The 26,091-nt window shown below is 34.5% G+C and overlaps 1 protein-coding gene across 1 annotated transcript in view; it reads right to left on the bottom strand.

Moving 5' to 3' along the window:
- Positions 1–26,091, bottom strand: part of FBXL17 (F-box and leucine rich repeat protein 17) — a 299,573-nt gene that overhangs the window by 98,851 nt on the left and 174,631 nt on the right. Inside the window, exon 7 of the mRNA XM_061478709.1 lies at positions 11,487–11,563. Coding sequence (XP_061334693.1) covers positions 11,487–11,563 — 77 coding nt within the window. The remainder of the gene's footprint in view (positions 1–11,486; positions 11,564–26,091) is intronic.

Genomic DNA, 26,091 nt, shown 5'->3' on the forward strand with positions numbered 1-26,091 from the left:
TTTCAACCAAAATTTCTATGACCTTTTGATCATACCATATAAATAGTTTGGCTGCTGTTCATGTTTGACATCTAATACAGCAAGACCTAGATTTCTGAGGAATTCTTACAAACCATAAATGAGCTGATGAACAACTCTAATTTAATCTTTGACATTTTTGTTTCCTGGTTGATTACAAAACTGCAAAAGAGTATTTTTTAAAAAAGCAGTCAATTATTCTAGGGTGATTTCTTTGCATGTGAGTGAGTAGTCAAAATACCTGACAGATGGTTAAACTAAGAAAATCCTTTTAAGTTGCATTAATTCAGGTATTCTAAAAGCAAGCTGAAGGAACTAATTAGTTACTTACTTAAGAAAACACAGGTAAGGGATTGTGAACTGCTAGCACTGTCGACTAGTTGGTGTTCATTACAATTTAAGTTAATACAAATAAAAATGAGCTACAGTGCTCATTTGACAAATTTACAGTAAATGTTTTGCTAATTTACAAAATTACAGTAAACATAATTTTGACACTAGGCTATTATTGCTGATGGACGAATACAGAGTTAATTGAGGAATATGTATGCTTATATCCCTGAAGTAGAGAGAGATGCTTCTACCACACCTTTAAATTAAAACGATTTATGCAAAACAAGCTAAAATTTCAGTGCTTTCAAATTTTGGTAGTATGGAAAATTTCTTTTACATTTCATCTTTATTCTAATATCCATACATGGCAAAACTACTAAGTTCCTAAAGTTCCCGAGTTCCTAAAAGACAATTTAATTGTATCATATATAAAATACATTATATTTAAAAAGCTTAAATCATCCCAACAAAACACTGACCTTGACAAAAAATATAAAGTAGTAGTATCTTCAGATTACTGGAAAGTTTTAGAACTTAAAAAACCTTGTCCTGGGTTCAGCAGTAGCAGTCATTTTTCTCCTTCTTGGTAGCTGGTGCAGTGCTGTGTTTTGACTTTCGGCCTGGGAACAGAGCTGATAACAATGATGTTTTGGTTTGGCCAAGGACTTTGCGAGCCTCATGCTCTGCCAGGGAGGAGGGGAAGCCAGGAGGAAGCAGAGACAGGACACCTGACCCAAGCTGACCAAAGAGGTATTCCATACCACAGCACGTCATGCCCAGGATGTAACTGGGAGTTAGCTGGAAGGGCTGGGAGACTGCAGGGTTGGAGGAGGTATCGGTCGGTGCTTGGTCAGGCTGAGGGGGGCGAGTTATCGGTCGGCTGGTGCTGAGGTGTTGTATTCTCTTCCCTTGTTATTTCCTTTATCATTGTTATTACTGGTGGTAGCAGTAGTGATTTGTGTTATACCTTAGTTACCAAACTGTTCTTATCTCAACCTCCGGGAGCAGGGGGAGGGCAAGACAGGGGGGGAAGTGAGTGAACGAATTACCTGACTGGGTTTAAACCACGACAAACCTGTATCATTTTATCTAGCTAACAATATCCAAAATGCCCAATATTTATATAATCTTTTGAAGTATCTACAGAGGTTGACATGGAATTTATTTCATTCATAAGTTATAAAATATGAACAAAAATGAACACAAGAATCCAAATTGCATATTTAAAAAAAAAATCATATATTTGTAAAATTTTTTTTTTTTACATTATTCAAGAATTCCTGTTATCCACTTTTATTCCTTTCCTTTGTATTAATAACTTGTACCTATATAATTTTGGACATATTTTACTATGCTTCTGTATTAGGCATCTTGTAATCGGAAGTAATATGGTTCAGTATGTATAGCTAAAAATTCAGGGCAATAGCACCAAACCAAAGAGAACCAGAAAAAAAAGTAATCTTGTTAGTGTTTTGGGAAAGATACTTGACATTTTAAAAGTTAAAATAATCCCACTCGATTTATGAGGAACTAAAATACCTAACTTATAAGCTACTTTGAGACTAATTTTTTTTACAGAAAACTGTCCAAATATTTGAATTTGACCAAACTAAAATTTTGCTGTCGATTTATTGATTTGTAAAAACCTAATCATTACTTTCCTTTCAGATCATTTATTATGTGAATCATGTCCCCTACATCATTGACATAACAGTTTTGACACGCTGTTGCCATGTGGTGTGGAAAGAGTTCATAGTTTAGAAAGACAACACGAACACCTTCGTATACTTCATTTCAGAGGTAAAAATCAAATGTTTTTGTCACTGCAAAGCTAACCCAGAATCACCACAAATAAAGAAATGCTGAGTAGAAGTACCACTTACTCCACTTTATTACCTAATTTACAATATATTTTGAATGCACCCTCTGTTCTTAGACAAGTTATTAAAATCTCATGTTATTAGAGTTTTTATTACTGTTTTTGCTGTTGACTCATAATATGTGTTTCAAACTAGTATGTATAAAAAATGATATAGTCTCTACTTCTGAATATTTAAATATTGGACTAAAGATGCCATACTTAGACATAACAGATCTATTCACGCATATGCATACTGAGGCTTAGGTAATATGCCACAATGCAGAGATGCAATAGATTTAGAATTTGTTTTCATATTCTCCTTTCCATTCTCAGAAACATTTAAACATGAACTGCTTTCTTTAAGCATTTTCACTTTTTTATAAAAAAAATAAATAAGGCTCTAAACCAATATTTATCATATTACTGTAATATTAACCATTTGGTTTTATTTCTTTTCCAGTGAGCTACGTCAATATCTTAATCATTCTTTTCAGGCATTTAAAGAAAAAAATTGTTTCTAGGTATTCAGCCTCTTAGTGCAACCCCTGGGACTACAGAACTGATTATAAGAATAGAATATTTTCTTTTTTAAATTTAGGCATTCAAGATAATTGAATTACTAGTACCTCCATGAAGTACTCATCTTTTTTTTTAAGGCAAGCAGACACTCAGATTATGGTCAAAATTAGCTTTCCTTTCAGTAATCTGAGTATTACTGGAACTCAACAACTAGACAAACCAATTACAACACAGAATACCGAAAGGCAAACCCAGTACCAGAAAACAGTATTTTTAAAAACTTCGTTTCAGTAATCATGTTGAAACACGTGCATTATTGCTAAGAGGCAAACCCAGTACCAGAAAGGCAAACCCAGTACCAGAAAACAGTATTTTTAAAAACTTAGTTTCAGTAATCATGTTGAAGCACGTGCATTATTGCTAAGAAGTTTAAACAACAGTTATCATACTTAAGCACTCTGAATGGATTTCTCCCTTACAGATGCTTCTGTAAGAAAATAACCACTTTTATTTGGGCAACACTTAAGTAACATGCTAATTTTAAAATACAATTTGTTAAAATATATTCTTTAGTGAATTAAAGAGGGGACCATAAAACTGACTCCTAGAATTTAGAAGAAATAAATGATTTCTCTCGCTTAAGAAAAATATAAATGCTGCTTTTAAATTTAGACTTATGAGAAGGACCCTTAAATAATCCCCACTAATAAGAGATTTTATAAGAATAATTTTAAATAAAGTTAAGGTATGGATTTTCTGAAGTATATTGGTAATTGCTACTCAACAAATAAAGTGATTTAGAGGCAAATTTTATATGCATTCAAAAGTTCAATGACTTAAATATAAAATTGGACTACAGCAAGAGTGCGTTAATGTGAGTCATTATTGGTGTTTGTCACAAAATACTAAATGTTTTAAACATTTAAACTAAATTAAATTCTAACCAAGCCAAAAATAGATTCATGTTAAATACAAGTTCAACAGTTGGTTTTATCAAGTAAATCTATGTCTGACTGAAAACCAAATGTTCTGTTGGGAATGGCATTCTCCATTGCATTGTGAAATTAACAGATACTGTTTGAAATGAAAGAGAAGACAAAAAAGTAAAATGACAATCCATTTCTTTGTTAATTTGAGGGGTTTTTATCAAAATACAGAACCAAATTGCAATGATCCTCATGTTCATAATATGATCATAATTATATAGTTTACATGTAATAATTTGTTCTCCCTTTAAATCAGTCTTCAGCTGCAACAGTAGGTTTTTAGAGATAATAATTTCAAAAATAGTTTTGCTGTGTGGTAGCTCACTGAAGAGGCACCTAGCACACTGTTTTCAATACAGGGGTTAACGTGCACTGACGAAATAAAGTTTTATATCATTTTTTTAAAGGTCATAAAACCAGGAAATACAAATATCACAGGAGAACAGAAGCCAGGTAGTGGGTCAAATGAAAGGTCAGTATTTTAATATAGTTTCCTAGCATAGTAAATATAGCAAATGAATACATAAGAACCTGGCAAAAGTATTTCTGGCAAAATAGGAAGAAGTTGTGGTCATTTCAATTTTTGTTATATCAGAAATATATTTTGTGTTTTGGTACTCAGAAGCGAGGCACATTTTTTTTTTCCAAAGATTAAATGAAGCACCTCTTTCTAGAGACAAAAAAGCATAAAATTAAACTTTCTATTATGATTGATAAAACTCCTGCCAAGTTTGTCACTGAAGAATTGAAATAACAATCCAAGCAACTACATTTCCCACAGAAGAAATGAAATTAAAACCATGCTACCTGTGGATCTCTCTACAAGACAATCCAAACCTAAAGTACAACACATCTCCATTTTTCATATTTAGAACAACCTACTAGGAACAAATAGTGTACAGATTATAGGCTTCTGCTCTGTTCATCTTGGTGATTCAAAATACATCTACACCCAGCTTCCTTCAACTGGCTATTATACTACATTATTTTTAAGTGTACAGGTTAAGGGGGACAACAGTCCTTGTAGTATGACAAAAAATAGTTTTGAAGTTTGTTTCACCTCATTGCTCAAAGACAAAATCCTTCATTATGTACTGTAGGAAAAAGGATTTTCAGCTATCTGTTATTTGAGAAATATGCTATTGCAGTAATTTATCTCACTGTATGGGTCTTGAAGACACACAGTGGTATCTCAAATCAACTTTTAAAGAACACTGCATGGAATTTTCGTGACACTGGGAATACTGATAAAACTCAGACAAAGAAAACTTGAGTTTTGATAGTTATGAATTATATATGGTGATGACAGACTGTTCAAGGGCTCTTTCTGCTTCAGGGATTACTTCTGATAAAGTTTTCATTTGACTTTTTCTATTAACAATTTCTACTGAAAACTCCAGACAGGTGACTGTTTATTCAGCTCCCGAACACTCTTAACAGAACTAAAGGACATGTCCTGTAATAGGGTTCCAATCCCAAAATAGAAAGTATACAGCTAAATTTCCTCACATTAACAACAATCTTGGTTTCAGTGTCATCAGTATCCCTTATGGAAATAAAGTTTCATGTAAATACCTGCAAGGCTCTTTAAGCACAAGTACTTCAAACTAAAACAACAGTATTAAAGGAATATAAAAATTCAGGATAAACAAGTTGAAAAACATCCTTACAAAAGCTGTATACTCTCTAATGTTTTCTCCTACCTAGATGTAAATGTACAGAGGTTCTGAAATACATGAAAAGAAGTCAAATAGTCACTCTGCACATGCCAACAGAAATAATACTGCCATTTAAATGCAGCAAGGGATAGTAAGTTATACTGCGCATTGCTGCTGTATAACTTTGTAACTCACCGCTATTGCTAGAATAAGCTTTCACTAATCATTATAATTATCAGAGCTGCTGTAGAATTTTTTGCTTCATAATTCTGGAATAATAAAAGTTTTAACATAAAGCCAAACAAGAACACTCTACTAGCTGCCAGAGATTTTTTCAAAAGAAGTTAAGTATCAACAGTATATATAACAGGGAAGAGATTGCTTACTACCCACTTATTCTTCAGGTTATTAATTCTTACAGTCTACTGTAAGAACTAAAGTTGCAGCCTATCCATAGAAAAGGAACCTTAAAACTAAGCAAAGAACTTCAGAATTTGGCACTACACATCAAAAATGATGACTTACTTCAGTGACTTCAGGTTTCTGAACAATTATGTAACAGAACAAAAAGTAGAGACAAAATGCTTACGTGGAAAAGAAATAAAATAAGTTTACAAGAAAGCAACATATATGTACTTTTTCTTTCACACACATATAGCAACAAATATATAATTAGGTAATATGATACCACCCTCTTATACAGACAAAAAGGTAACAGAGGTCCTGGTCCTTATAAGATTATATGTACACTTATCTACAAGCAAAAACATTGTTCTCAGTGTTGATTGATGTTTGTGTGCATTGGGTGATTAGAAGAGTACAAAAGAGAAAGAAATACACACCAGAATAAAAAACACAATAGGCAGAAGATTGATTCAGAGAAGAAGGCAAACTTGGAATTCAATATTGCAGCAATTGAAAACAATTTTGAAAGAGAAAATGAAAGCTATATTTATTTAAATGATATCAATTGAGAAAGAGGTTGCAAGCCAATAATGCGTGAGCATGAAGGCAAACCAGTAATGTGTGAGGATGAAATCTTTTTAACTCAAGTATGTATTTACTACCTGACCCATTCTGTCCTCCCATAAGTGCTGCATTTATCCCACAAAAATTTATTTCCTTTCTGAGTTACACCATGCAAAACATATGGTGCTTTAAAAACAGATTTTAAAAGGCTAACATTCCGAAAGAAAGTTTTAGTGAGATCAAGCACACAGAGATTTGCTAATCCAAGTGAGAAGCAGAAATGAAACATTCTTTTGTGAGGAAATACCCACCCTGTGCTTATTCTTCATGATTTACATGACAAATGCTAAATATTGAAGAGAAAACTCAAGCGATTCTCATGGGATTTATCTGTATTATTCGGTAGGAAGATCTGATCCCCTGATAAATTAAAATAATCTATTTTAAAATTGAAAGCACGTGTAGCCTAAATATTAAAACATCAGAATTTAACAGCATCTCAGAAAAGTATTTTAACATTGTTAGCTGTATCTCACTTCTCAGAAAAGAGTCCATAATCCAGTTATAAAGAAAAAATGCAACTTACAGCTATGTTTTGTGACAGCTGGATTTGACTCTGTATAAACACTATCTTATTCCTCCAGACATCTACTTCTAACAGCTACGCCCCATCTATAAAATTTTAAAATAAAAACCATATAATTCAATCATAGTTTGCTGAAACTTGGTTTTTGCTTCAGCAAATATCTTCATAGAAGAAAAACCTTTTAAAAAAATCATGCGTCCTCAAAGACACTAAATATACCAGGAAATGATGAAAAGAGGCAATATGAAAAAGGAATACCCACAATTTTACGAAACAAAAGGGTACATATCTAGACAGCTCTTTTTCAATATTCGCAATCTTAAAGGTATGAGCAAAATACAACAGTTCATCTTGGGTCCTTTGCCAAGCATTTAATCTGAGAAGGTTTGTGCAATTACTTTACAGCTAGAAACAGGGGTTTTCTAACTTAGGTAAAATCCAGAACTACTAGGTAATGGAAATTCTACAAGACAGCTATTGAGACAATTGTCATCTTCTGCAGGTTGCTTGACAGGAATTGTTAACAAGATAAACATATTTCCCAAACTGTGCTAACCACACTCCTATTAATGACAGTTTGGGTACTTTGTTTTTTCATAAATTTCTGAAGTGATTTCTCATGGCACAGCTGTACAAAGTGCTGATTTTTAACACTTTTGAATTTTTTGTGAGAGTCTTTTTTTTTTTCCTTTTTAAATTACTTTCTGCACATACAAACAAAACCCATTGATCTGACTACTTTTCTAAAGTGAAAGTAAAGCACTAGAGACTATTATCCTGCACAACCGGTAAGAATGCAGTTTTAGAGTAATTCTTAGTAAATTCACACTTAGCATTTCTACAAAAGCAGACCCCTAAAACATGTAGTCCTCTTTTCCAGGCTAGTTTAATCAAACCCTTTCATCTTTGAAGAGAAAATCTCATTTCTCTATTTCAGAGTACATAGCACTCTGCCCCTTTACAAAGTTTGTAATTAATAATTTACTTAAAACAAATTCCCAGCAATAAAACCCAAAACCAGAGCATAAAATTGAAAAGACAGTTACACAATTCCGTGTGTGCTTGCTGCCCTAGCCCACTACTATACAGACTCACATCAACCTAATTCGATACACAGTCTCCCCACAGCTGAGAAAGCCTAGATTTCTTACTAATTCTTACTAAAAGCTTAAATACAAACCCCCCTATGTTTAAGTAAACTTAAGGCTGTGACACAAATAAAGGCAGGAAATTCAAAGATAACACTGAAAATCCATGCTTAATTCATGATTGTTTAACAAAAGGGCAAAATGATATGAGGAACTAATGTCGGCTTTAACTTCATTCTGCCTCTGTTCTCAGGCAAACAGGTGTTTATCTCCAAGATAATACTAATTCAGTCTCTCCTGTCAGTCTAGGTAAATTCTAGTGCTAATTTTGTTATCAATATTCTGGATGTAAAGAAACTTTAAAACTCCTTTACAGCATCCTAGGTGTTACGTTGTAGCATTCATGTCACATTGTCACAAACACCATTAGCTAAAAATGGAGTTTTAGAAAATTATGTTGGAGAAGCATAGAGATATAATTCTACAATTTTTTTCCAGAAGTAAGCAAAATACATTTTCTTGTATACAAAAAAAAATTACAAAATTAACTATTTTGTAATGTAACTTGAAATAGAGCATTTTTTTTTTTTACAAGTTAACAACTTTTAGCATGTACACATACTTGAATTCCTGTTTGAATCTTCTTCTGTCCATATTTTTATGTAATGTAATATCTTTCCGGCTAGCAAAATGTCAGAGAAAGTAGTGCTAGCCATGACTGTATTGACAGGGTGTAGGGGTTTTTAATTAACCTTTTAGGCTTCAAAATAGAATATAGTATTTTAATGTGTTTTAAAAATAATAATTGCATGTGTGGTCATTTGGCATATTGTCTTCTTGTAGAAATTGGAAAATAAATGGAAGGAATAAAGTGACAAAGTTCACACTTTGTAGTCTTCACTAGATTACATGAAATTACCTCACACATACATACCTATAGAATTAATTTCAGGCAACAACAGTTTTTTGCTGCAATTATTATTTTTGCTTAATTAATGTCTCAAATTATTACAAATTTTGTTGGAAATCAGCAGTATCACTTACTTTTTTTCCAGATGAATTGCTAAACAGTTTGACCTCTTGTCCCAGAGTCTGAACAATTTCAAAGAGGGCTTTATAACCCTACATCTGTACTCCATAAAGCTGCAAGAAATCTGGTTACCAGCTCTAGGTATGTTCTAAAAATCCAGTGAAAATGTGCACAGTTACAACTTAAACTGCTCTTTTTCACATTGTAGAAAACAGGCAGCTTCTTTGATAAAGGAACTTCAACAACAAACTGAGCTCACAACACTGTAAGAAGCTCACTTTTTAACTTAACAGCACCACAGACAAAAGTGGGAAGTCTTCCACTGATGTACCAGGAAACGAAAAAGGAAGAAAGGGAAACGGTGAAGCCTGGCTCCACCCTAGAACATTCTTGTTAGTTAATACTCACTTGTTATTGCATTTTTAATATAAGGCAAAGTTTGACTTCCTTACAAAGCATAAATTATGCTCATAAATTCTACTTCACTACAGTTTATTTTGCATTTTCAGCTCAAGATATCACAAGCAGATGAATATATTTGTCAGGCTGGCATGCTGAGATATGCTGAAGATTATAATGATAATCAATTAGTCTTAATAATGTATCAGTATCACAGCTGTTTTGCTGGATGTCTAACTGATCCTTATTAGCTTAAGTAGTCAAATTTTCAAGTACACAGTAAAACCTACTATCAACACTGTCAACTGAGAAAGTTCTCACAGTCTCAGTATCTGACTGAACCATAGTCCACATAAATCAACAGCTCAGGCTGGATGACTCTGGTTGTCAAGCTTAGAATCCAAACTCTATAATAATATACTTATATAATAATATAATTATGTAAGTCTGTATAATCTCTCCACTCATTCATTCTGTGAAACAAACTTTTAATCTAGCCCACTTTTTATCTGGAAATCCCCACTTCTTTTACCCTCCTTCCATTCTTTCATAAGCAAGACTTTACTCATCCTCAGTTTCTTTGCTTCAGTTCCTCAGTGTATGTTTGAAGAAATGCTGTTTTGCTCTCAATAACTGCAGCCAATGAGAAATTACTGATCCTCAAGATGTGGATTCTATTATTCCCATGATAATTCTTTCTACATGAGTTGTCAAAGTCACAAAGGATGAGTACAGATAATAGATCTATAATACACAAAAGGACAGTCACACTTCCAACTGAAGTCCTGCAGCTCTGACCCTACAGCAATGATGAGAAGCACCTTCATGGTCACTTTGTGCTCTACAGACAATCCCCTTCCCTGAATTTCCAGCAGGCAGTTCCTGTTTCACAAATTCAGGAATACACCTTAACCAAGTGGTATCAAGCCAAGAAAATCTATATTTTCAACTTGGCAAGATCTGTTTTGCACATGGAAGCACAACTGCAGACCAGAGAAAATGGCAGTATAAGCCCATGCTCCCTTCTCCTCTGACATGCCCCAAAGCTCCCACAACTGCTACAGCTGCATTGTGAACTCATGTTCAAATACTGTGGACATGAGATGAGCTGAACTCTGCAGACCAACATACTCTTGAATGCACCCATGCAAACCCTAGCGAAGTCCAAAATCTGAAGGGGAAAATAAAACAAAGGGGAAAATAAAGAAAAGAAACTTGTGACCACTGGAAAGGTAATTTGCCACTTTGACATAGTAATTCTTTATAAATGCTATAGAATAAAAACTAAAACTAAAAAAAAAAGCGAATGAGAAAAAATACTTGTAAAACATGAGAGGTATATCTCAAAGGTACAGTTTGTAAATCCTACTGAAAAGTAAGCATGAAAATGGGAGATAGATGTTTGAGAATTTGGCCTTACTGCAGAAATAAGTGTCCAATTTGAGGTCAGTATCTTATTTGAAAAAAAAAACAAAACCAAAAGCACAAAATAAACCAAAGCAGCTTCAGCAAATACAGTCGAGTGCTAAGAAGTTTTCCAATTTCAAGTATGAATTCTGTTTCTCTATCTGGCCTATGAGAAAGAAAGCCTAATTTCTAAGATGTTCCCATCTATTTATATTGTGACAGCTTTCTTAAGGTATCATCCAGTTCATTCAATTCTATGGCCTACAACAGGCAATCAATCCCCAGGCATAGTTGCTTAGTTACGCTTCTACAGCACCTAGAAATGCACATGCATTTTTTGATTTTCTTTCAAGTGCTCTCCCGGACTCCAGGACAATTCAAAGAGCACTCTACACACTCTACCCCATAACTGTCAATTCTATAAGGAACACTCTGCAGCACATACATACACTGACTTTCATACTTCTACCCACAGATATTTTAAAGTATGTCAAAAACTTCTTGCACTTTTGTTGTGGATAAAGGTTTTGAAAATTTTCATCTATATATTTCCAACACTTTTATAACAGCCCCTGTGAAAAATTTGCAGAGCTCAATCTTCACAAAAACAAAGATATAGGTACATTACATACCATAGTCAGTGATCTTGCAGGATACTAAATACAGCTCTTTCAGATTCCGGCCTTCTTTGGCAATCACCTCCACACATCTGGAAGACACATACAGTAATATCACAGTTAAAAGACAGTACGTAATTTTTAAATAGCAAGAGCACAATCCACAAGTGTAATGTACCGTGTCTCAATTTCTTCATTTTGGGAATTGCTCCACAGAATTCATTGAAAATGCATACGGATACATGCATACACTGGAGAAAAATATTATTTTAGATTGAATGCTTTTATATCAATATTCCCATAATTCCTTAAATATGTGAGTTGCTTGAAATATATAAAGACAAGTCATTTGGAAAATAATAGAAATGTGAATTTCCATTTCTTTATTATTGTGTAACTTTTGGAAAATTTATATTGCAAGATTTAAGCTTTGAGAGTTTTCTTCCAGGGAAGAACTATAAATTCACAGTAATGAGGACAAAAGATAAGAAAATGTAATTTTAAATTCATGTTTGCATTTCCTCAGTGATTATTGCAGAAGTCATCAGGTCATGAAATGCTACATGCCACTGGTGTTCCAATATGTTGCTAGAGAAGCTTGTATAGATGAGAAGAAAGCTCATTTGTTTGCCTTTCAACAACTGCAACACCTAACGGTGCAAGCAAGAAAAAGATTACAAATTAATTAATGTAACAAATGGATTACTGAAATAAAATAGGACCTTACTATATACTTATGACTGAGTCTATATTGTTATTTTTTAAACTGCATTGTTTATACTGTGTCACTCAAAAATATAGTTCATAAAATATATTTTCAGTCACATTCACGTAAACGCACCACTGTGCATTTACATCATTTACATCAGCTAACATGACATGGATTAAAAAATGCATTTGATAGGATAAATAGTAAGAATTTCTCCTGCCTTACACAAAAATAAATTACGGGATGATTCTGGGGAGAAAAAAAAAAAAGTCAAAACCAACACAACAAAAAGCAATTTCTGAATTTCTCATAACTTCTGCAAAATGCACCTACATCCTCAGGGACCTTTTCCACTTACCACCACCACCAATTATCTTCCAAGCTGATTTAAATGTTTGGGTGGCTAATTTTAGATTTTAAAAACAGCCACCTAATTCTGATAGCTTACAATAGCACAATAATTGAATGATAGCCCTTCATATCTATTTGTCCCCTCTCTGCTTCCTTCTTCTAAAATCTAGAATGAAAATTCACTACTACCAATAAAACAGTATACCTCTGACAGAGTACCTGAATCATAATTTCTTTAACACCATTATAAATTTTCAGCCTTTGAAAACTGTGAAAGCCTAATAATCTAAATAATTTTTTTTTGTTTGTTTGCAATTGGGAAAAATTTGCCTTACTTTATCAATACAGAAAAAAGTAGAGAAATATTTAACATGGTAACCCCTGACATGGAAGAAAAACAGGGTGAACCTCCAGATTCTATACTTGCTTAAATACGCACCTTCTCTGCTAAGAAAATTAGCAAGCATAACAATTATTTTTCTTTCGAAGTTACACCAGGACTATGATGTAAAGTATAAAATAACCTCAGAATTACACATTTTCATGAAGTTGTTTCCCTAAAATCAGATAAGACTTAGAGCATTAAAAAAAATTCTATGTATGTGAGAAACTTTTGTTCCTGTAAGATATGATTTTGAACAAGATTCATTTTGTTATTGGCTTACTGAGCTCAATTAGGCCATGAGAAATAATTTTAGTAGTAAATAATTTAAATAAATAGTTATTCCAGAAAAATACATCCTAATAATGAGATCTTATTTCTAATATTATTAAGATAAATAATCAGAAAAAAATGTGTTAGACAGTATGTTCTCTAGGTATTTCAGCAAATATGATGTAATTGAAAAGTGAATGGAAATTGCAGTTTAAAGAAGCTTTCACAAATTCTTATCACATATATAATTTAACAGAGTGCTGAGATTATAAAACACTTCTTACCTTGGATAAAAATTCTGAACCTGCAACACTATTTTGAAAATTCTATCTAATGATTTCACAAGTTTTTAAATTACTTCGAATCATTTTTAGCTACTGAGAGATAATTAATTGATAAAAAAATAGAACATAGCTATCAATGTTTAGCAGTACCACCACAAGACAGTCAAAATGACATGAAAGACTACCTAATTTTCCCTACAACTTCAGTTACACAAATTTTCAATCAATTGGTGTCAAATCTGCACGCAGAAGTATCTGCACGTGCATCCTTTGGCAAGCTTGCATGCTTCAAACTCAGGATGTTGGTCGTTCTCTGGCTTCAAACACAATCAGTTCAACTGTGAAGAGGAAGTTGTAGCTTCTGTCCCCAATCCTGTAAGGGTGTCAGTACATTTTACAAGCTTGTCTTAACAAATAAAGAGTACTAGAAATGTAGTATTGAGAATAAATTTTAGATGTCATGAGTCATTTGATTCCAGGAGCAAGAACAAAAGTATTTGCCTGCATGACCTTAATAATTACATCTTTTAATCCTTCCACCTAGTGCCAGCTCTAAGGGTTAAAGTTTTTTCAAGTGGCTTGAGTGACTCCAATCCTGTTCTTAGTGACATCTTAAAATCTAAATGAAACACTGTTTACTTTCTCCTAATGGGAAAAGAAAACCTTCACAGTCTTATCTATTTCCATTAGATAGAAGGAAAAAAAAAAAAAGTAGCTTTGACTGCCTTATTTCTTCTTGGGTGTTTTTTGAAAATATTAAAATCTCTTAATATCTTAAAGAATGAGGTAATAACACATTTAGTTTGGAGAAGAAAAAAGTAAATATAGCTGAAATAATGATTTTTTTCATTTATTTTGTTTATTCCCTTCTATAACTTGCATAAGTCAATTAAGCTTCAATTTTAATTTCTATTATCCTTTCTATAGATCATCCCCATGTAAATCAGCTTGCAGAGACAGAAGAAACACTTGATATAGCCTCATTAGCCTCTGCTCTGTAGAGGGTCACACAATACATAATTGCTAGTAATAACTGATTTTTTTATAAGGAAAAATAAGAGCAGTTGTGTATTTATTACTTCTACTTTTTAATCTTTGTTAAATATGACAGCAAAGTTGAAAGAATAAAATAAAATTAACCTTTTCTACAAAGCAAGAATCAAGTCATGTTAATTCTGTTGTAATAATCTACCAAAATTCTACCAGATTATTGTCATACGTATTTTTGGAAGTCTATATTTACAAAGAAGCCTAACCTTAAAACCATCAATATAATACTGGTAAATAAGAGAAGCAGAGTTATTATTTAAAGCAGCAGCAAATGACAGAAGTGAGCACAACACGTAACTGAGCGCCATAAAACCTGGGGACTAACCCCGATCTCTCAGGGAGCTAACATGTTGCCTCTGGAACATGGTAACAAAAGCTGCGTGCTAAGGCTCATAGCTTAATCTCTTAACACAATGTTACCGAACAGGCTCTTATCAGCTCATCCTACTAATTTTAATAACAAAAAGACATGCAGCATCTAGATGAAGCTGTGAAAGTTAGAGGGACGCATGTATATTTCTTTTACATTTTTTCTCCAAATGTATTAAAATACAAACATTCTTCCATGAAGAAAAGTATTTTCACACCCAAAACAACTTATTACAAAAATAAGACAAGGTTTCATTTGCCATGGAATAAAAAAATGAGCTTATAAGTACAGCTTTGATAATACACAAGGTCTAGACCAGAGCTGTCCAAAGCTAACATCTCTTCACTTCCTAGTTTATAAACGAGTATTATTTCAAACCATGCAAGACATGAAAATACAGAAACTGAGAACATGGAATACTTATTTTATTACATTAACTATTAATTATTATAATAATATAGAATTATTATTACAATAATAACAATTCATTAAGCCTGAAAATACTATCTAGCAAATTCTTATGCCAAGCTTTCCTTACACCTACTCAATATTTTATGCATGTTGTCCTCTGACAGACTGACATGTGTGGAGACAGTGTTCTCATGGGAGAATGCATAATTAGTACACAAACTCTGAATAATCCTGAAGGATACAGCAAGGCCATGAGAGGCCCGATGAAGCTTAAGCAAGCAAGATAAGAAGCTGGAATTCACTGAGTTAATGAGAACTGTGGACTGTTGGCAAGCTTTCGAGGTCAAGTTCTCACACCTGTGCTTAACCAATTACATGTTAGTCACTAAGGGTCTTCAAGACATGTATCCAATCATAATATGCCAAATCACTGTAAGTGCATGTAAGAAATAGTATATAAGGGGTTAAGGCTTTGTAATAAATTTGGCAATCGCTTGATCACATTGATCGTCTCTGCGTTGTCCGTGACTCCCGCGTCAACAGACATAGAATTCAGATTGATTGCATTTGATTCTAAAAGTAAGAAATACCCAATATCCAACCTGACCTGGGCAACAATTGGTCCCTTCCAGGTAACTGCCCCCAGTTTATATACTGGGCATGACATACTGTGGTATGGAACACCCCTCTGGATGGTTTGGGTCAGATGTCTTCTCTCTGCTCCTTCTTGCCTTCTTGTGCTCCTCCTCACTGGCAACAGCATAAGAGACTGAAAAGTTCTTGACTTAGGATAAGGATGACAAAGCATGTCGTCCATGTTATCCAAGAGCATTATTCTCAGATTCAAGCCAAAAATCAGCACTCTGTCAGCTACTAGAAAGAAAATCAACTCTATCCCAGCCAAAACTAGGACAAATTTACTCCTCTTCCCACCTGGTCTATATACTTGACCAGGCAAATTACTTGCACATACAAAGGCTGACTGGTATAAGGCTTCTCTGCAAACAAGTCTCTTCTTCAAAGTAACAAAATTGCATGTTTAAGACATAGGTATGTCTGATGATAACTTCAGATTTAGAGCCATCTTGATGGCTCCCACATAAAAGTTTCTAACTTTTCATGATGTAATGCAAAATGTAAGAGCTTAAAAATAACAAAAAAGTAAGTCATTCAAAATCCTGTATTTTCTTATCCAACTGTTACCTATATTCTTTGACTTAAATGAAACTTAAGGTCAATGAATTAAATTGTGCAAGTTTCTACCTGTAAGAAAAGATAAAAAAGATCCTTGAATCATGGAAAATAATTGTCTTTTCTACACACATACATAGCTTTTATGTTTTTGGTCTAATTCTAAAAACATTGGAAAATCATATTTGTGACAACCAAAAGGAGCTAATGAGAAAATATGACTACAGTATTTGTGGTATAAGTGGTCCTGGGAGACCTCGTTACAGTCTGAGCTGCTTTTCAGCCCTGAGTGAAGCTAATTGCAGTTGCCATACACTGGTTAAGAGATTACAATTTGAGGGTTTCACTCACTGTAGAGGTGTAAAAAATCCTAAACATTAACACACTCCCTTGATAAGATTCAAAATGAACATCGAACTGTTTACATGGCTTCTGGCATACATTTCTCTTTAAGCAGTAAAGTGAACACCTTACTAACCTTCAAAACATAACCAAGACCATTACTGGGAAACAAAAGAGAGCTTGGAAAGAACAAGAACACTAAAATATACAATGGAAAACCAGAAACCTTTCACAAAGAAATATATGGAGCTCCTCAAGAATAAGGGTTTCAAAGGTTAATTCATGCAGAAAACAGCAGCTGCATATAAAATAACACAGTCACTGGTTTTGATGACTTAGACATTCCTATGGAAGGCAATAATGCAGTATAATAACCGTCTCCCCAAAACCTCTCACCGCAGAATCACACACAGACTATTCAGAAGTAAATGTAATCTGAGGCCTCCTGCACTCAGAAGGAATAATTTGAAGGCTAAAATCGTGAAGAACTAACATTCCACTGAGAGATCCAAAATCTCTTAACAATAAATTATGAACTTCACACAGTGATGGATACATATTCTTGGTTCAGGATTTTCTTTTACTGACCATTTAATTTACATTATGAACAATGTATCTCTTTCAATGTCTTTGTTTTCTAATACTTTATACTAGGAAGAGGTATGATACTTGTCTTTCAATTATCTTGGTACACAGTTTTTACACCCATTTTAGCAATCCAATCACATTCAAAATATGTGTTTTAAAAATGTTTTTAATTTGAACACCAAGAACTGCATCTATAAGAAAAAATATTAATCACAGAGCCAGCAAAACAGGGTAAGACTTTCAATCAAAAACAAACTGAATTTGAAAAGCACTTTTTGTCCCAATCCAATATGCAAAGTGTCAGTAGTTATACGAGTTAACAGCAATTATCTTACAGCAGTCATTAAGTTCTGATTAGCAGGGAGGTATTATTTAGAAAATCAATGTAACTTAAAATTTGGTTTACCAAACAGTTTTGCCACTTACAGCACAGGAAAACAGATAAGCTTTTTTTCACCCTGGGACTCACAAACTACAGAGGCAAGGGTAGACAAGTCGCAGTGTCTGCATGTGCTCTGAGCTAGTCAGAAGCAAGCAAACTCCACTCAGAGAGCTACACAGACAAATTAATCAGCATTATGCTTATGCTGTTATGCCCTGTCTTTCAGCAATAAATATCTATTTTCAAATATTTATTCGTTGTCTTATCTAAAATGAAATGCCCTTAAAATCCCTGTTACCCTGACTGCATGTAAATCCAGCAAGCTCTTAAGCCAAGAAAGAAGAGATCTAGCAAATTGTTTAATTCCACTGCCATTTTTATATAGTAGCACGCCAGGTGGCCTTTGATTCCTTTCTGACTTGGAGGAACTAGATACCATGAATGGATTTAACAGAAATGAACAACTATGAAAAATAACTTGATTCTAAAACCCTCACAGATCTTATTTTCCATGGTTAATAATGTTAAAGTCAAGAAGACAGTTAAATTGTATTTTTTATTATTGTTTTAAGAACTTTGAAATATTTTGGAATGTTTCAAGGTGCAAGGTCCTACACCTGGGTCAGAGCAATCGCAGGCACAGCTACAGGTTGGGCAGAGAAGAGATTCAGAGCAGCTCTGTGGAGAAGGACTTGGGGGTGTTGGTCGATGAAAAAATGAGCATGAGCCGGCATCAGCGTCTGCTCGTAGCCCAGAAAGCCAACTGTATTCTGGGCTGAACCAAAAGGACCGTGACCAGCAGATCAAAGGAGGTGATCCTGCCCCTCTACTTTGCTCTCATGAGACCTCGCTTGCAGTGCTGTGTGCAGTTCTGGTGTCCTCAACATAAGAACATGGAACTGTTGGAACAAGTCCAGAAGAAGGCAACGAGGATGAGCAGGGGCTGGAGCACCTCCTGTATGAAGATAGGCTGAGAAAGTTGGGGCTGTTCAGCCTGGAGAAGAGAAGGCTGCGTGGAGACCTCATAGCAGCCTTCCGGTATCTGAAGGGGGCCTATAGAGATGCTGGAAAGGGACTATTCATCAGGGAGCGTAGTGATAAGACAAGGGGCAATGGGCTCAAACTTAAGCAGGGGAAGATCAGGTTAGATATAAGGAAGAAGTTCTTTACTGTGAGGGTGGTGAGGCACTGGAATGGGTTGCCCAAGGAAGCTGTGAATGCTCCATTCCTGTCAGTATTCAAGGCCAGGTTGGCTGGAGTCTTGGGTGACATGGTTTAGTGTGTGGTGTCCCTACCCACGGCAGGGGAGTTGGAGCTAGATGAACTTAAGGTCGTTTCCAACTCTAACTATTCTATGATTCTATGATTTTATGAATTCAGATGAGAGATGAAAAGCCTCATCTGATACAACACTTCAAATACAGTTTCTTAAATTCATTGTGGCAACTTACCTACTGTTGTAAGCAAAACCAAGGAACTGTTAGCTACCAGCAAGCCAATGCACATTACTTAGCAAGCATTATACTTTGTATTATACAAACATATAATGGCTTCCTGCCTGAACTGTTTCAACTGTGCCTTTCCACTGGAAAACTGGAAGGGTATTTACTTTACAGGTATGATATAGCTGGATTGCTCTGCAATATTAGGATGCTAATATTGCTTACATACAGGTTTCTTCTTCACACAGTTAATGTCATGATGGCTTGTCCTAAGACAAGCGTAAAGGTAACTATCATAATGTCACCTACTTGCAAATGCAAAAATGTACAAATTTTGAAAATGATGACTGCTCAGTAGCTATAGACAGGATCAGGAGATGGAAAATTATAGATTCTATTTCTACACACATAAGCAAATCCTTGTGAATTCAAACAAGACACTTGGTGTCCCACTGCCTCATTTTAATTTACGTAAAGTGTACGGCAGTGTAGAGGGTGTGGTAATGTTCTGGCTGAATCTTTAGGATGAATCTGGCTGAAATGATTAGCAATTGATGGAGAGCATGGAAAGAAAGTCAAAGACAGACCACCACACATACCACAATTTCAGAAGGGCTCAAGAAGAGACATTCACGAGAATGCCTAACTTACTGCCTCCCAGTACAGATCACACAATCCTGCAGTACCACAGTTGCACCATTTCTTGCACGGAAAGACAAGCCTTTAAGCATAGGCAGCTTTACTTCTTCCTTCCCTTTTAGAGATGATACTTACATGCTTCAGGCTTTAAGATTTTTCCTGGAGTTACAGCGGCCTTAGTTTTGATACCTTTTTTTTTTTTTTTTTTTTTTTTAAGTAGTCTCGTGCCATCTCATTAAGCTATCGTATATAGAGTATTCATAATCTACTTGGGTTTACTGCATGCAAAATAGCCTTTTTTTTCCTCAAAAAAAATGAAAAGAAAAAAAGCTTCCAAGTTTAATAGTAAAAGCAAGAAACAGAAACTGTACTACTGTGCTCTAACTTCCAAAAAGTGTTCTTTAGACTCTCCTTTTAGAATGCTTGGGCAAACTTCAAAATACTTCCATAAAAATAAAAAAACATCACCTGGTACTTTAAAAATAAAATATCCAGTGCATATACAGCTCTGTACTTCTAGATCTCAGCAAGGACTGCACACATGAAAAAAAGATTTTACCACATTCACTGCCTGGTTTTCATACCACAGCGGTTGATGTGCACTTCACTGAGCTTTGCTCATTGGCAGCTAAACCAAAGTATAGAGGTTTACCCTTTCAATCCCCTTTGCATCACTTTTCTCTCATTCAGATAAAACCCTAACCTCTACCAGCTATTCTTTTATGCATACCTTTAAAGACCTTCCTTTTTTGAAATGACAGCATAGATCATAGTCAGTGGGCGATGTGGAATGAGAATGGACTTTCTCAAAGGTCTTTTCCAAAATAGAAACACATTCTATAAATCCGGGGTTTTGTTGTCTGATAAACGGAGGTAATTACATGTTCGTAAACACTTGGTCCTGTGAAAGCATAAAATCTCCATATAAGTCTGATAAATATTCTCAATTCTGTTCTTGGGAGCAACAGTATTCCTAAGAGTTATCATGAGCTAAGTTTATAAGAGATGAACAAGGTTTACGGGGAGAGGTATCCTCTTTCATTAGAAGTAAAAAAAGTAAAGCCTTTTGAAGGATGTAAAGAATCTTTCTGCAAAACAGTCCTATCATCAGATCTGATCTTTGTCCTCTGCTGCTGAAGGAGATTTAACTTTGCAAAGAATTTTGCTTATATAAAATGATGATAGAGCAGAAGAAGAGCCAAGATAATCAACAAGGAAAAAAATAAAATCCTGTACTCATCATAATTCATATATATTTGGAACTGATTTGGGGTCCAATTCTCTTTATACTTTAGGAATTAGAGTGAGTTGGTAGATCTGTTACATTTATTTAATGTTGCTGATGTCCCTAAAACTGATGAAACAAAATTTAAGCTCAATACATTTTTGGACAAATGCTATAAAGAAGAGAGATTAGGGAATGTGAGCAGTAACTGAATTCTACAATTCCGAGTCAAGGCCAGTATGCTAAGGTCTCACCCAAAGGGCAGCATCACAGCAAAACTTCCATGTGCAATTATGTGTATTTCATATAGTTACCATAAATTTTTTAGTATACAAATTTTAATACACAAATTATACAAATATTGGTATTTTAGCTGAGAAAAAACCTCTGTACCTACTAAATTCTTAAAAGTGTTGATTTGCCATGAAGCACTATGTAAATCTTGGTCAGGTTCTTAGAAACTTCATTTTAACCTAGAAAGAATGTACTGAGATAGCAATGACTTTTACAGAAAAAATGCTAAAAAAGCAAATTTCACAACATCTTCATGAAATGATCATGAATTCCTATCCATACTTCCTTCTGGCTGGCATACTGCTTGGAGAAAACAACAAAACAAAAGCTTGAGGGTATTGTCTGTACTTTGTACGAACTCAAATTGCCTCCTCTTAACTCTGACAAGATACTAGCAAAAATATTTATTGGAGACTGAAAGAGCAGTATTTTTATGTGTCATAATCGTAGTAGACTGCCAATTATATTCTGTAGCTACAGATTTTAATACCACCTAATAATGTAAGAAATTCACCTAGTATTATTCAATTCTTAAAAGTACTTAGCAGAATAACTTTTTCTGTTCTCTTACCAGAAAATAATCTGGCTAGACAGAAAACTAGGATATATTGCACTCTTTTAATCTGCAGTGAGAAAACGTAGCAGTTTTCAGTAGATGGGAATTTCATAACTGAGCAACTACAAATCCAACGAAATGAAAAAGACATTTGTTTGTGTTCCTGATTTAAAGTATCCCAAAAAAAAAAAAAATCAGAAAATTAGTCTAAATTGCTGTTGTAGGTAGAAATACAAAAGTTTCAAGGGTAGGTTAATTCATAGTTAGAATTTGTAAACCAAAACTAAACCTTCCACAACATTATACGTATATCGAGGACTTGCATTTTTACATGGTATGTATGTAATTTGTAAAAATCAGCTTTATTAACTGAGCTTGAAGGCTGATCCCTGTGACTGTTCTGAATCTCCCAGATAATGCACAGTTCCCTGGACAGTTATGCAGCAACAGAAATGATTTTTAGCACCCTGAACATCTTTACAGAATTCACAAGTCCAAAAGCACAAGAAAAAAAAATTAGCTTTATATAATATAATGAGGGACACTTTACACAGTAAGATAGTAGTGAAGAAATTTTTTTCAGTCCTTTGTGTCTTAGGGACCCTTAAGTCTTGTTGAGATGTTCTGATTTTGTTAGGGCATTGAGCACGCTGGTGATTATTTATATTTGGTGTAGCACAGCACTGTTCATGTTTCTATGAAACATCACCTAGTGTTATCTGCCTGCACTTGCATCCACAGACAGTGTTGTCTCATTGGCTACCCCAAACACTATATAGTTGTTAAAAAGCAAGAGATATCAAAAATAAGAGAAAGAAACCTAAGGACAAGTAGAAGGATTCTGACTTGATATTTCATGAGTTTGGTAATTTTTTCTTCCTAATCTATCACAAGCATTGAACAAACAATCCCACCCAACATTTCATATCATCTTCTAGCTGAGTTCCTCTGTTCATTGATGTAAATATCATAAATCTTGAAAGTCTAAGTTTAGATGTCTTTAAGGCAAGCCTCAGCTAACTTTGCACTGAAACAGAATGAAAATAGTCATCTAATTTCTTAATGGCATCTCAGCTATGGCAGTGATTATTGTCTGTGCAAGACAATCAGGAACAGCTTCAAATGATTTCTTAAATTGATCCAACTGGAGCCACAAGGGTGCAACTGTCCAAACCATTAGAAATTATGTAGTCAACTAAAATCTACATATTCAAAAAGTGAAGGAAATTTCCATGGGTTACACTTTCACCTCTCTGGAGAACTCAGGCAAGAATTCAGTGATGCATTCATATATCATTATAGGTAACTATCATTCCATAGAATTTTTAATAAAGCATTATTAATAAAATATATTAAAAAAATCTATAAAATCACTTAACTGAAGATCTGCCTTTCCCTACTTTCCTTTAGTAATACATTTAAATAAAGGTTATAGGAAGCCACATTATTTAGTTCACAACTTTAAACATACACATTTTCATTGTAAATATATTGCATTAATGTAATAAACATTGCTGGTGGTTGAAGCTTTCCAAAGAAAGGGCAGTGTTAACACATTAGTCTTAGCTTTAAAACTTGTCAGTCACTTAAACCAGGTCAAACAGAGTTGGAATTGTCAGTCTCTCTGCCCAAGAAGTCATTTCTGTATAAAAGTAACACAGGCACATTTCTTCACTCACCAGGGAAGACAAGGAAAAGCAAAGTAACTAGTGTGTGCCTTGATAGAAACAGCGGGGGGCAGAAAATGTTACATATTTTCCATATGTGCAACTTTGAGAAATCACAGAAGGAGCAGTACTAGGAAGGCATAAGCTCACTTTGCACTTTTATTTCCAGACAGCCAAGCAACTCAGACAGCATGCTGATGGTCAGCTGGAGCAAACATGCCCACCATTCAACACAGCCTTTCAGGTTATTAAGAAATTAACTCAAAGCAGATACTGTTTGCCGAAGTCGTTCTGACACCTATTGTGCTCAGAATTTCTGTGGTTGCCACCACATTTGCTCTGCCTCATTAGATAAGCTGTAAGAAGAAATCTCTAAAATAACATAAGCACATTCTGTACTTTAAGAATAAATACTGTGCCAGAGGATACCTTGTCTTCAGTAGCATCCACTGTGCACTAAAATATCCACAATGTGAAATATCTTTACTGACAAAGATAATTGGAAAAGATTATGCTCTCACTCTCTTAGTTCTGATTAAATTACTAGTTTTCAAGGTTCACATCAACCTCAAGCAATTCCCAGATTATTGGCAGAACACATTACAGAGTTTGTTAGTGATTGTTAGACACAGTCCAGTAACATAAATTCAAATTGTCATCTGGATAAAAGCCTTTTTTACATTGTTGCTAACCTGCTTGTGTCAAAGACAGATACAGGTAAATTTGAGTTTCTCTTTGTCTTTACATCCCAAATTTACAGGAGGACTGAAAACTTGTTTTCTAAGTGCAGGATTGGAATTCCATTAGGAGCCGAATGAATGGCCAGCCAAAGCGATTCGCAAAGCACAGGCAATGTATTCACATTAGATTGAAAGATGAGTTTCTGCCTGTTTCTCCAATTTCACTTTTCTCTGTTGTTACTTTCAGGACCAAGTCCATAGGATGAGTCTGGTTTAGACAGAACAATCCTCCCCATGGAAGAAAATTCACATTTCTCCATAAAACATAAATGCAAAAGTCTTTGCCATGGCAAGTAGTTTTGAATCTGTAACTCTTGGTACAGAAACAGTATTAGATCTCTAGACTGGCTTGATGACAGGTCTAATTACCTCTGCTACTGGTTAGATGGTACTATTGACAAGATCTTAAAATACTTCCTTTACTAATTAACACCATAATATTCTTATGGAGATATGTTTTAGTTAATACTAGTCTCAGACACACCAGGAAACATATAGGTAGTAATATGGCAAGCTAAATCTGTTGCTTGGGGCCATGTTAACTGCTTGAAGATATCAATTTCTTCTCAAGCAAATAAACAACTACCAAATTGTGCCACAAAAAGAAGAGCCAGACACTTCATATTCACATTCTAGCCAGTTGTTACACAACTGCATTTAAGTTTTCAATAAGGCAATTCCATTAATAACTGGAATTCTAATGCTTCTTTTTTTTTATTTCAGTGACTCAGATTAATCCTAGATTTAGTAAAGAGTTCACTTCCGGCATCAGGATGAATTCTTCACATATGTGGCTGTAATTCTGTTCAGCATCTCTACTAGTTTTGTTGAGAAAATGATGACAGTAACTCTGCTTTTTCTCTGAAGAAAAAAAAAAGCGGAGTATCAGAAGCAGAGTTCATACACCTTGAAATCTTTCTCCTCAAATGATTTTAATGTTATCATCCTCTCCTATCTGACTTATTTGTGTGAATCTGGCAGAACTGATCACCATGTCCTAGGCACACAAAGATGCAATTTTTTTCATCATCATCATGAAATAAAGTCTGAGCACCTTCAAGTTAACTCCATCCCCTCTAATATACTGAATAAAATTTACCTACTCTGTGGTGGGGTTTAGGACAGCAATGAGATTTAACCTAGATCAGAAAATCATGATAAGAGCACAGGTTACATACATGTCAATGGAAAACTTACATCATACCCTTTCCTGAGGTTACTCAACCGATTATAGACGAAAACAGACTAACAGAATCTGTAACTTGGGCTGTCACCACTCACGTTTTTTAATTTATCAGGTTCCAAAATTAATAGCTACAAAACCACATTAAGCATTTGTATCTATACCTTTAACTTGTAATTCAGTCACCACGAAATACATTTTACACCCCCACCCTGTAAAGAAGGTTTTGAAATATTTATTTTCCCACAATACGCTGCTTACATATTTGAATAATACAAAGTAAGATTTTCAGAAACTTTCAAAATGTCAAATAGTACAAAATGTGACTATTTCCTAATAACTTTCCTAATAAACTCTTTTTGAGTCCTTGATACTGTTCGTATATTCACTGACAAAAATTATAATTGCTGAATCTTAGCTGACAAAGATTCCCTCCCATTGTTTGATACAAATACAAGAAGAAAGACATGCTCACGTTAAGAGCACTGGCTCAGCAAGGTATAAGAAGGAAGAAAATCTTTGAATCAGGTATTTGTATTTC

This window comes from Pezoporus flaviventris, unplaced genomic scaffold (assembly GCF_033815535.1).
Source record: "Pezoporus flaviventris isolate CSIRO_AGI_PZ_B2104156 unplaced genomic scaffold, CSIRO_AGI_Pfla_v1 ptg000130l, whole genome shotgun sequence".
Lineage (NCBI taxonomy): Eukaryota > Metazoa > Chordata > Aves > Psittaciformes > Psittacidae > Pezoporus > Pezoporus flaviventris.